Source organism: Dromiciops gliroides, chromosome 1 (genome assembly GCF_019393635.1).
Source record: "Dromiciops gliroides isolate mDroGli1 chromosome 1, mDroGli1.pri, whole genome shotgun sequence".
Taxonomy (NCBI): Eukaryota; Metazoa; Chordata; class Mammalia; order Microbiotheria; family Microbiotheriidae; genus Dromiciops; species Dromiciops gliroides.
Genome location: NC_057861.1, coordinates 576,213,981 through 576,227,261, shown reverse-complemented (window position 1 = coordinate 576,227,261; position 13,281 = coordinate 576,213,981). Strand labels below are relative to the sequence as shown.

Genomic DNA, 13,281 nt, shown 5'->3' with positions numbered 1-13,281 from the left:
TACACAAGGACCTCCAATACAAAAGAGGGTGAAATAAATACAAAGAAAGAAGTGCAGACGAAGTGCTATGAGAAAATGGAGAGATAAAAGTTCATTTTTACACTGGGGCAGAAAGCAAAAATATCAGAGGAGGCATAAAGGACAAATCAAGGAAGGCCCTTAGTTGGGACTAAGGTAAGAGACAAGTTTGTCCTGGGCATGGGGAATGGCATGAAAGCTGAAGTCATGAGAATGAATCTGCTCCCTCTCTCTTTGGGAAAATATATAGAATGATGGGTAGAGGGCCGATGAAGAAGCAATGATAGAAGATGAAAACCAAGTGAAAAGAACATTTCGGGGCAGCTAGGTGGCACAGTGGATAGAGCTCTGGCCCTGGAGTCGGGAGGACCTGAGTTCAAATTCAGCCTCAGACACTTAACACTTACTAGCTGTGTGACCAGGGGCAAGTCACTTAACCCCAATTGCCTCACTTTAAAAAAAAAAAAAAAAGAAAGAACATTTCAAGAAGGATGAAGTAATGCTAAATGCCAAAGCAGTGTAAAGAGAATATAGATGAAGAGGGGGCAGGGAGAGAAGATCATTAGATTTGGAGCTCAAGTACTAACCTTGGAGATAGCAACGAAAAGAATCGACATTAAAATGTAAATATGGGGGGCGGCTAGGTGGCGCAGTGGATAAAGCACCGGCCCTGGATTCAGGAGTACCTGAGTTCAAATCCGGCCTCAGACACTTGACACTTACTAGCTGTATGACCCTGGGCAAGTCACTTAACCCCCATTGCCCTGAAAAAAAAAATGTAAATATGGGGAGACAAAAGAAAATATCATTCCTAAACTTTGGCCTCCCAATTAGAGAAATAAAGATTTCTTATGCTAAAGGTCTTGGAGTCTGGCTTTTTCAGTTGGTCAGTCAATACACAAAACATTATTAAGTATTGTGCCGAGTGCTGGGAATACAAAGAAAATCAGTCAAAAGATAGTCCTTGACATGCACACAACCTTGTACAAATGACTTATAGTCAGGATGAATTTTTAAAAATCAAGAGAGGGTACTCACTAAAATTAAAGGAGATTTGAAAAGACATAGGAAACACAAGCTTGAAGATTACCTCGTGAGAATCCCAAGTTCACAAATTCATGGACTTGTTTTTGTAGTATGAAAAGGGGAGTTCCTGAGTAGGATGTATTTGGGAGAAAGAACAGAATCACCCATGGGATTATAGTATTGACCTGGTGAGCAAGAGATCAAGATCTTGCCACATACCTGCTATTACTGCGAATTATTTGAAAAGGACAAGTTTGATGGGAAAGGGGGTTCCTATTCAGCCCTGAAGTGTTTTTGGATAGGAAAGTCCAAGCCACAAAATGTCACTATTTGTCTCAGCAGGAACATGTAACCTTAGAGAGAGCAGTCAGGGGAATAGTTATGAAGAAATAACTGGCTATTAAGAAAATGAAGGCAATCAGAACATAGAGGAATTTCATGGCAAAAAGAAGGGGAAAGCAGGTAGTGTTGAAAAAAAGATTTACAGTCAGAGGACTTGGGTTAAGGGTAAAATGTTTTGTTGTTGTTTTGTTTTGGTTTTTGGTTTTTGTTTTTTTTTAAGTGAGGCAATTGAGGTTAAGTGACTTGCCCAGGGTCACACAGCTAGTAAGTGTTAAGTGTCTGAGGTCAGATTTGAACCCAGGTACTCCTGACTCCAGCGCCAGTGTTCTATCCACTGCGCCACCTAGCTGCCCCTGTATTGTTTTGTTTTTAAGAATAGGAAAGCCAGGGGGCAGCTAGGTGGCGCAGTGGATAAAGTACTGGCCTTGAATTCAGGAGTAGCTGAGTTCAAATCCCACCTCAGACACTTGACACTTAACTAGCCGTATGACCCTGGGCAAATCACTTAACCCTCATTGCCCCGCAAAAAAAAAAAAAAAAATCATCTTTATGGGGGCGGCTAGGTGGCGCAGTGGATAAAGCACCGGCCCTGGATTCAGGAGTACCTGAGTTCAAATCCTGCCTCAGACACTTGACAGTTACTAGCTGTGTGACCCTGGGCAAGTCAATTAACCCCCATTCCGCCCCCCCCCAAAAAAAGAATAGAAAGCCTGAGCACTGAGGTTGTAGCTGTCTTTATTTAACCAGCCAAGTTTAATTTGTAATAGGAGATAAATCCCAAGATAACTATGTTGCTTCTGGAACTGATGTTATATTCAATTCCACCTCCATCCTCTTCATATGCTGCAGTCTACCTCCATTCTCACCAAAGTCAACCCTTCCACATGGGCCCTTGATTCCATACTCCATTGTCTCTTCTACAGCTCGTCTCCGCAATTCATGCTTCTTTCTCCAATTCTCAATTGCTCCCTATCTACTATCTTCTTACCTGCTGCCTACCAAGTTACTCTCATTTTAAAAAATGTTCACTTAATTCTAATATACTCTAGCAGATAGAACACTGGCACTGGAGTCAGGAGGACCCAAGTTCATCCAACCTCGGACACTTGACACTTACTACCTGTGTGACCCTGGGCAAATAACTTAACCCTGATTGTCTCAAACATCCAGGGCCATCTCCAGTAGTCCTGATGTATATCTTGCCACTGGATTCAGATGGCTCTGGAGAAGAGCGGCTGGTGACTTTGCACAGTCCTCCCTCAATTAAATCCAATTCACTGCAAGTCATACCATCACGTCTGGATGTCGTGGTCCTCTTCAAGAATGAAGCACAAATAACAACAACAACATACTCTAGCACTGATGTGATATTTGACACATAAGACTGTTCTGACACAGTACAGTGGGGAAAACACTGAGCTACAAATCAGGAAACCTAAGGCTTCCCAGTTTATAGGAAGATCTATATAGCTCCTTGTCCATTCCACTGGAATTCGGGATTCCCAAGCTGTATAAACAGGAAATTTTTGTCATCCCAATAATAGCTTAAGGATTCCAGTGTTAGAGCAGGATCTTGTCCCCCACATTTTGTGCCATATTTGGGGCATCTTACGACTTTCTCAAGTGCATTCCTTATGAGGTGCCAGTTTTTCACATGGTGATAAGCTTGACAATGCGAAAGCAGTCTGCCATATAATAGGTTATACATAAATAGAAACTCGTTCATTCATATAACAAATGTTTGAGCACATACTGTGACAAAGGCACTAGAGATACAAAAACAAAAGCAGCTCATGCCCTTAGGAGTTGACATCATATTGAGAGAAAACAACATGAGCACAGATACTTAAACACAAAATAAATACAAAATATTTTCTGAGAAGACACTGGCAGAGTTATCAGTTGTCAGAATTGGACCCCGTAAAAGGTAACACTGAGCTAACCTCAAAGGAAGAAGCTAGGAGTGTCTAGAAATGGAAGTAGAAGGAGTGGATTCCATGCATGGGAATTGGCCAAATAAAAATCAGAGAACAGAGATGGATGTCCTATCCAGAGAACAGCAGTTTGGTGGGAAACCAGATTCCCAGTAAGGAGAATACTATGCAGTAAGCCTAGGAAGATAGCCTGGAGTCAGATTTGAAGAATTTTAAAAAACAAAAAAATAGGAGTTTGTATTTTTCCTAGATACCAATTAGGAAGCTATTAAAAGATTCCAGGTGAGAAATGAAAGCCTGAACCAGGGTGATGACTAAATGATTGGAAAGAAGGGGACAGATGCTAGAGATGTGGTGGAGATATAATTGACAACATTTGAAAAATTGGCTAGACATGAAAGTTGAAGAAGAGGGGAAAGTTGAAGATGACTGAAGTTGTAAACTTGGGTTACTGAAAGGATAGTGGTACTTTTAACTGAAACAGGGAAGATTTGAGAAGATAGTGAATTCAGGTAGAGTTTAAGATGCCTACAGGGCATCCAGGCAAAAATATCTTTTTATTTTTAGGTTATACATGTGCAGTCATGTATTTAAAGTTTTGAGTTCCAAATTCTATCCCTCTTTCATTCCCTCCCTCTCTACCATCCCCCATCCCCAAGGTTGCAAGCAATCACTATAGGTCATACATGTGCAATTATGTAAAACATTACCATATTAGTCATTTTACATAAAAAGACTGAAGTAAAAATAAAGAGAAAGTGCAAAATAGCATGCTTCAGTCTGTGTTCAATCAATATCAGTTCTTTCACTTGAGGTGGATAGTAAGCTTCATCATCAGTCCCTTGGAGTTGTCTTAGATCATTGCATTGCTGAGAGTAGTCATTCACAATTGCTCATAGAGCAATAATGCTGTCATTGTGCACAATGTTCTCCTGGTTCTGCTGACACTATACATCAGTTTATATGAGTCTTTCCAGGTTTTTCTGAAATCATCCTTCTTGTCATTTCTTATAGCACAATAATCAGGCAAAAATATCTAATGGGTAGTTGGTAGTGTGGCACTAGAGCTGATGAGAGAAAACTGGTCTGTATATGTAGATCTGGAAGTTAACTATAGAAGCTGATAAGTGAGCTCACGAGAGCTGCTGAAATCACCAAAATAGAGAAGAAAAGCCTCAGGACAAAACCCTAGAATATAACCACCTATAGAGAGCAGGTCATGAATAATTAATTCAAAAAATGATGGATCGATTAGACAAGTTGTAATAAATTAAGGAAGAGAGCAATGTTTTGAAAACCCAGAGAAGAGAAAGTGTCAAAGGGGGTGGCCAACACTATAAAATGCTGTATATTTCTTACAAATATTTTATTTTTCTTTTCATTTTTTCTGTTTGAAAAGTAGGCGATGGCAGGAAGAGAAAAAATAAATGTTTGTTAATTTAAAAAAATTTAAAGATGAGGACTGAGAAGAGTTCATCAAATTTGACAATTATGAGATCATGGATAACCTTGGAAAGAACAGTTTTAATGTGGTTGGAAGACAGATTGCAGATTGAGGAATGAATGTTGAGGAAAGGAAATTTCAGGCATTGAATGTAGACAGTTTTTTCTATGACTATGTAAGAGAGGAGCGATGTAACTTGGGGGTATGTTAAGACCTAGTGAAGGCTTTAAAAAAAATAACAGGAGTAATTTGGTAATACTTGTAGGCAGCAGGCAAGGAGTCAGTAGAAAGGGAAAGATTGAAAATTGGAGAAAGAAAGAAGAGATGATTCTGGGGACAAGATGTAGGAAGAGATAACAGAGAACAGAATCAAAAGCACATGTAAAAGGGTTGACCTCAGAGAGAATGGAAGAGGGCAGGAACATATGAATAGAAATTGGAGGGAGGCCAGTTTGAAATCCAGGTTTTTTAAGCTATACAAGTGGGGAGAAGAGGAAACTCATGGCAAATGGTCTCTAAATAGTCTCACTAAAGTATGAGGCAAGATCCTCTAGTAGGGAGCAGGTGTTGGTATGGGAGGCTTGAGGAAAGAAGAAACCATTTGAAGCAGCTTCTGTGGGCATTTGATAGAGAAGTAGGGGAAAATTAGTTCCCTTGTTGATGTGAAGCTCAAGATGAAATTAGATAATAAAAATTATAGTGAGCAGTTTTGTGATTTCCTCTAGCATTGCTTAATCTCATGTAAGGACAGAAAATGCAGGTGGTAGGGATTCAAACCTAGAAGATGATATACAGTTGAACTGCTTAACTACAAGATATAAGAATTTCAGAGTCCCTGATTATGGAAGTGGATCATTATGGATAATGGTAAGATCAGGATTGTGACTATAACTTTGTGTGCCAGAGGTAGATCCAAGGTGAAGATCAAGGGGATTGAGGCTTGTGAACTGGGAAGCCAGATTTCTGAGGGACATCAACACATCAGTCAATTAGTAGGTGAATAAACATTTATTTAGTACCTACTCTGTGTCAGGCACTATGCTAAGTTCTGAGGAATATAAAGAAAGGTAAAGGTTCCTGTTCTCAAGGAGCTCACAGTATAATGGGGAAGCAACATGCGAACCCCTATGCACAAAGATATGTATGTATATATCATACATGTATGTGCATGAGGTATATATATAAATATGTGTAGGTGTATACATACACGGATACATATATGATAAATATGAAATGATAGCAGCTGGGTGACACAGTGGATAGAGCACTGGGCTTGGAGTCAGAGAGACTCATCTTCATGAGTTCAAATCTAGCCTCAGACACTTGCTAGCTGTGTGACCCTGGGCAAGTCACTTGACTGTTTGCCTCCATTTTCCTCATCTATAAAATGAGCTGGAGAAGGAAATGGCAAACCACAACAGTATCTCTGCCAAGAAATCCCCAAATGGGGTCATGGAGTTGGACAAGAATGAAAAACAACAACAACAAATTAGAAATAATCAAAAGAAATAAAACAGAATTAGAAGATATCAGGAAAGATTTCATGAAGAGGGTAGGATGTAAGGGACAGCTAGGTGGTGCAGTGGATAAAGCACTGGCCCTGGATTCAGGAGTACCTGAGTTCAAATCCAGCCTCAGACACTTGACACTTACTAGCTGTGTGACCCTGGGCAAGTCACTTAACCCCCATTGTCCCACATACTAAAAAAAAAAAAAAAGAGTAATAGGGACAGGCAGCTAGGTGGCGCAGTGGATAGAGTACTGGCCCTGAATTCAGGAGGAACTGAGTTCAAATCTGGACTCAGAACATTGACATTTACTAGCTGTGTGACCCTGGGCAAGTCACTTAACCCCAATTGCCTCACCAAAAAAAAAAAATCTAAGAGTAATAGGGACAGGGGGCGGCTAGGTGGTTCAGTGGATAAAGCACTGGCCCTGGATTCAGGAGGATCTGAGTTCAAATCTGGCCTCAGACATTTGACACTTACTAGCTGTTTGATCCTGGGCAAGTCACTTAACCCTCATTGCCTGACTCAAAAAAAAAGAAGAAGAAGTAAAGAGTAATAGGGATGTTAGGAAAGGAGTAAGATTTGGGGAATCCATTTTGTATATGAGAAAAAGTTGAGTTGTAGAGGAAGTTTTCTTGAGAAAGGAAAGAAGAATGAAACTATGTTTAAGGCAAATATCAAAGACAAGTATCAAATTAGTATTACAGAGAGTAAGGAGAAAGTAATCATTTCCAGGCAGTATTGTCAAGTCAAATCAACAAGTGAACAAGCATTATAAAATACCTATTATGTCCCAGAAATTGTACTAAGTGCTTATCAAGGAAGGTTTCAAAGAGTAGGTAGAGTTTGAACTTTCTTGAAGCATGTGGACAACTTTGATGGGTAGGGAGGAAGGAGAAGGACATTCCATCTGTGGAAGGGAACCATATGAGAAGTGAAAAAACTCAAGACATTTTCAAAAAAAAGGTGTCTAGACCAATTTTGGTAGAACAGGAAGTTGTATAGAAAGAATATTGGAAGAGAAGGCTGAAAATGTGAATGTGCCTTTTTTCAACCACTTTGTTTTGTTTAGTTATTGACATGCTCTACTGTGTTGAGAGCACTATAATAGGCAACCAGTGAAATAAAAAGTTTAGATAAGATATGGTCCCTGCTTTTATGGGTGTTGAAGTCAAAGAGAAGTAAGATATAATGGTTGACCTGTATACGTGGTTGCATTATGTTTAACCTAATGTTTATAGTTCCCTGGAAAGAGAGGAATAATTGCTGTGTACCTTTGACTAAATGTGACTGACCTGACTCACTCATGAAAAGGCTATCCCAGGAGTCCTAGCTAGCTTTCTAGGCATGACATCCCTGAACAAGTAAAAATCCAAAGCCCTGAACACTTGCTTTGGTGTGTCTCAGGCATGCCCACAGCTCATCATTAAGGCTTTGGAACTCAAGGGCACTTCTTAGTGATTTAGAAGTGTGAGAACTGAAAAGGCTCTTATTGAAAGACTGAAGAATCAATGTGCTTCCTTATGTCCTGAAGGTCTCGTTTTATAACTGATTTTGAGTCACAAATTCCCCATTTGATATGCTTTTCAAGGCAACTCCTCCTTATCTAACCAATCACAATGGATCATTTGTTTCAAAAAAACAAGGACTCCTGAGCTTAAAAAGTGACACTTGAATGATGGAGTTCTAAATGGAGCAGAAATATCAGAGCTAAATTTCTCTTGACATGTATGTGAACGTGATTACTAAAGGAAAATACTTAATGCATGCATTCTGCTTTCTGCCAAACTCAGACCATTAAAAAATAGTTTGTGCTGATTTGCTAAGCTACACATGCCCTATGGTTGCCTCAACACAGAATCAAGTGCCAGTTGGTGACAGATCTATGTGTGTGCTGATTGATATGCATGTGTGTGTTAGACATTGAACGTAAATGTTCAGACCAGACCTCTGATTTCAGTAGCATAAGGAACTCCTAGTGAAAAAACTCCCCCAACCAATATAGCTCAGCACCAACCGCTCTACAATTGAGGGCTTTTGGGAATTGCTTGGTGCTCTGAGAATCTAAATGATTTGTCCAGGGTTACACAAGCAAACGTGGGACTTGAACTCAGGTTTTCTTGGTTCTGAGGCTGGCTCTCTATAAATGATGCCACACTGCATACACTGTTGTGTATGTATATGTACACATGGGCATGTTGTATCACAAGGCTGGGATAACATTGATGATGATGATGGGCAGGCTCCCATGTCAGCCCTAAATAGTCTATCTAACCTATACTATACTAGAAGGAGGAGAAGGAAGAATAAGAATTATTAAACTGCTTTAAAATTTTTTGGTCCACACCTGTGATTTTATCATTGTAGGATGTTCCCAGAGAGGATAACTCCCTCTGCCAAAGCAAATTGACACTTGCTCTGCAACCTGCAGTCTTAGAAAGAGTTCCATGATGCACTAAGAGGCTCAGGGTCCCAGAGTTAGTGTGTGTCTATGTGTGTCTGTGTCTGTGTCTGTGTCTACATACGTACATACATACATCAGAGGTAAGATTTGAACTCATGTTTCCCTAACTCCAAAGCCAGTTTTCTTCTTCACTATACCAGGTTGCCTCTCTTATGTGCATATAGATAGACACAATATTCAGTTTTGGTTTGTTGTATCTCAATTTCAACTTTCTGAATTCTTCCATTTAAGTTCCCAAAGCCCATTAACATTCACCCTGTGCACAATAATTATAAGCTTCATGTTGAAACATACAACTAGACCATGAGGAAGTCAGGGAAGGTGTCTCTGAGAAATGAAACCATTCAAATACCCCTTCTTTCTCATCCATTTGTTAGTGAACACATGTGAAAGGGAGAAAAGGAACCAAGCTGAATTCATATCTATCTTTCCTTAGGCAGCAAGCTATTAGTTCTCTCCCATCTCCAACATGTGCACTGTGATGCTAGTCTAGTGTACATTAAGTGATGGCTTTTCAGTCTCAGGAAGTGCCTACTTGAAACAGCAGGGTGGCTGTTTTACATTCAACACTATTTAAGGGAAGAAAGGAAGGCAGGCAAAGTATCTCAGCAGTGGTGGGCAACTTTACACTTAATTTGCATTGGCAGCACACAGCTGTGTTGTAGCTTTGCTTTATCCAGTGGGTAAAATAGGGGGGCACTGCAGGAAACAGGAGCAAGACAATTAATAAATTTGAACAGCTTGCTCAAGTGGAAGTGCCTGGAAGATGTACAGAAATGTCCACGTGCACAGTATAAGAGCTGGTTGATCATGGCCAATTAGAACTTGCCTCTTCTTTTTTCATTTGATCTTAAAAGATAAGATTCCAAAGAACCAGTTTTCAAATAATTGTTTCAAAAAGATGTGGGGCAAGAAGACAGAATTCTAGAAAATAGTAACCACATCCTATAAATATAAATTTAAGGAGCATAAAACATTATGTCAAAATATTAATTTTAAAAGGTATTAAAGTATTTGGGGAGGTTGTTTTTATCATCTTAATATACTAATTACATTGAGAAAGTAGAGGAATAATTGATAACCAAATACATGATAAAGAATTCACAGGGGCAGCTAGGTGGTGCAGTGGATAGAGCACCAGACCTGGAGTCAGGAGTTCCTGAGTTCAAATCCGGCCTCAGACACTTAACACTTACTAGCTGTGTGACCCTGGGCAAGTCACTTAACCCCAATTGCCTCACTAAAAAAAAAAAAAAAAAGAAAAGAATTCACTATATTATATCACTGCTGCTAGAAGAATAAATCTAAAAACTCAGGTTTGAATAACTGTTTTCCTCTAAACACTCCTTCCTTGTCCACCCTGATTTCTTTATTGGCAACCTTTAATTTCTACATTCTCTGTTATCTTTATCCTTCCATTTCATTATATCAGAACTAGTTCCTTGTAGGATTACATAAAAATAACCATAAGGATTTCTAAGGTCCCAAGCCTGTATCAATCAGTTTAATTTTCCCAATGTTTTTCATACTGGCTACTTGATAACTCTGAAGGAATCAAGATTTGCTCTTGTCTCAGCCAGGAACTTTCAACAGTAGTTTTGTTCTTTTTAAAACTAAAAGGTAGATAGCTATCCTCCTATATTTTCTGAGTTTTCTTTATGCTTCATCTCATGTCTCTGCTTATCCATATTTTAGATGATCCATATGCACCAGAGGCCATCTCTCAACTTTATCACCTAACTAATTACATGTGATCTTTACCTGGCATATTTCCTAAAGCTGCTCTTTAAATTTTCCTCTGGCTTCACTGGATTCCCCTCTAAGGTTTTACAGAATCCATTTTGTTTCTTTTGTCATTTCATTTTCCTACCTTAGCCTGTCAGTCAGCAATGTGAATGTGGAATATACAGGTCTGGGAAGAAAAAGTGGAAAAATAAATATATTGATTTTCTTCAAGAGTATAACAACCACCCTTTTAGATTTTGAATAATGTGTGTGTGTGTGTGTGTGTGTGTGTGTGTGTGTGTGTGTGTGTGTGTGTGTGTTTGTTTAAGTTATTTGTTTCCTTGGGAGGTGGGAGTGGATATTGGTGGGGGGAAAATTATCAAAGCAGTTTTTCATCTCAGAATCCCATGGTATAAAGGAAAGAATCCCAAGACCTTACACACACACACACACACACACACACACACACACCCCTAATCTCTTCATCATGGCCAAGTATTCCACCTTACTAATCTAGAATTCTAAAATTCTTCTATCCATACCTCCTATCGTTTAGTTTTTTCTAGAATCTCTAATTCTTAATTTGACCTCCAGTCACTCCACTACCTGCCCTGATTTCCCAGTTCTGCATTCCTGCTCTGGAATTACTTTCCTTCTTGCCCTTTAGTTAGTTAACCAGTTGAACTTTCTGCTATTCTTTACTCTCAAATTACATATGCCTTTGTGTAGTCCCACCATTTAAGTACAGTGCTTTACACATAGTAAGCCTGTTGGATAGAAGTCAGGTTAAAGAGTTACTTAGCAGCCTGTTTTGGGTTTTGTTTTGTGTTTTTTTTTGGTGAGGCAACTGGGGTTAAATGATACTTGCACAGCTAGTAAGTGTTAAGTATTTGAGGCCGGATTTGAACTCAGGTCCTCCTGACTCCAGGGCCAGTGCTCTATCCACTGTGCTACCTAGCTGCCCCGCAGCCTGTTTTTGAAGGGCCTGAAATAGCAGGTGAGGAATTTGGACTTAATTTTGTAGACTTAAGAGAGCCACAAAAAATTTACCAATAGAGGGCTGATGTGTACCAAGTGATATTTTAGTAAGATTATTTCTCTCCATATCCATCCTTCAAGAACCAGTTTAAATTCTACCTTTTAAATGAAACCTTCTCTGACTTCCCTTCAAATGAGATCTGCTCTCTTTCATAAAATATTGACTATTTATATCTTCTTTGAGTGCTTATCACATAGTGCCTTATATTCTTAATGAGTTTTTCATGTTTCCTCATCTTTTTTCCCCCAAAAGCTCATAATCATCTAAGAGTATTTGAAAATCCCACAGCATCAAGCTTAGTATGTTGCACATTGTAGGTGCTTGATCAGTATTTACTCTGACTATATTTGTCCATTGATATAACATATTTGAAACAGCTAGTTTATAGTGAAAGAAACCATCACTAAAAACATGATAAAATGCAAAGAGTACTGGATTTGGAGTTAAAGGACCTGGGTTTGAATTCTGGCTCTGCTAATTACAATCTGTAGGACCTTGGGCAAGTAACTTAAGTCTCCCTGAGTTTCATCTTCTTTATCTATCTCCAAAATTTAGACTAGATATCCTCTATTCCCCCTTCCAGTTCTGAGTATAAGAACTATGATTTTGTACATGTTATTTTTAGGTAACTGGCTAAGTAGTCAATAAACATTTATTAAGTGCCTCCTATATGGCAGGCACTGTCCTAAGCCTACAAAGAAAGGCAGAAGATAGTCCCTGCTTTGAAGGAGCCCACAGTCCAGCAGGGAAAGACAACATGCAAATAACTGTGTACAAACAAGCTATAGACAGGATAAATTGGAAATAGTTTCTAAAGCTTAGATCTAATAATTAAAATAAAGTGGTTTTCAGAGGTTGGTTCTGTCAACATTAGTATGTTGAACACACACTGTGTATTCTATTGTTCATAATATTTATCAACTAATTCTCAGGACATGGAACCTTGCTCATTGTGTTAGTTGGTACACAGCTTGATTCTTGAATTTTGAAGTGCTTCTGGCTGCATCATTTGAAGATCCTTTGTTTCTCACTGTAAAGAAAGTTGAAAGATAAAAGTGTCCCTTCATTGAAGATGATAAGTATACAGACTTAGGTAGAAATAGTATTTCCATCCTGCCTATCGATAACATCTCCACCCTACCCCCCAATGATTATGAAGATTAAGAGGGAAAGAAATCAGAAATGACACAAATATCCATCCTTCTTAACCACCTTGGAGGAATAATTATTTAAGCTGAAAAAAGGCATCTTCGACAATTCTCCAAGTTTGATTTTCCTTCTTGGAAACAGCATGGGTTAATGTGATAATATTGTTGTCTTTCCTTTAGTATTCCATCTGCAGTGAGCCTTTAATAGAATTATCCAACCCTGGGGCCAGTGGATCCTTGTTTTTTGTAACTAGTGACGATGAGTTTATCATCAAAACAGTTCAACATAAAGAAGCCGAATTCCTTCAGAAGTTGCTACCAGGTTACTACATGGTGAGTACAGATACCTGGGAAGAAGTTGTCCTCTCTTAGTCAAATAACTTTCGTGAATCATTTTTCTTTCTGCTAGTTTTCAATGTTAATTCTTTCACTTTAGCTGAATCTTTTTTTAAAAAATGATCTGAGGTTTTTTGACACTCAATGTAGAAAAAAAAAAAAAGAAAAGTAAACCAAAGACCTAATAGGAGAGCTTCAATTCGTGGTTCATGATTTTGGTGACTAAATAGCTAAGAACAAATATGTTAACATTTTAAAAGCCACAAGTACATGACCTTGGAAATTACCCTGAGGATC

The 13,281-nt window shown here is 38.9% G+C and overlaps 1 protein-coding gene across 3 annotated transcripts in view; it reads left to right on the top strand.

The window, feature by feature from the left end:
• Nucleotides 1-13,281, top strand: part of PIP5K1B (phosphatidylinositol-4-phosphate 5-kinase type 1 beta) — a 339,881-nt gene that overhangs the window by 192,714 nt on the left and 133,886 nt on the right. For all 3 annotated transcript variants that reach the window (XM_043979091.1, XM_043979093.1, XM_043979092.1), the window contains exon 6: nt 12,829-12,981. In XM_043979091.1, the coding sequence (XP_043835026.1) occupies nt 12,829-12,981 (153 nt within the window). The remainder of the gene's footprint in view (nt 1-12,828; nt 12,982-13,281) is intronic.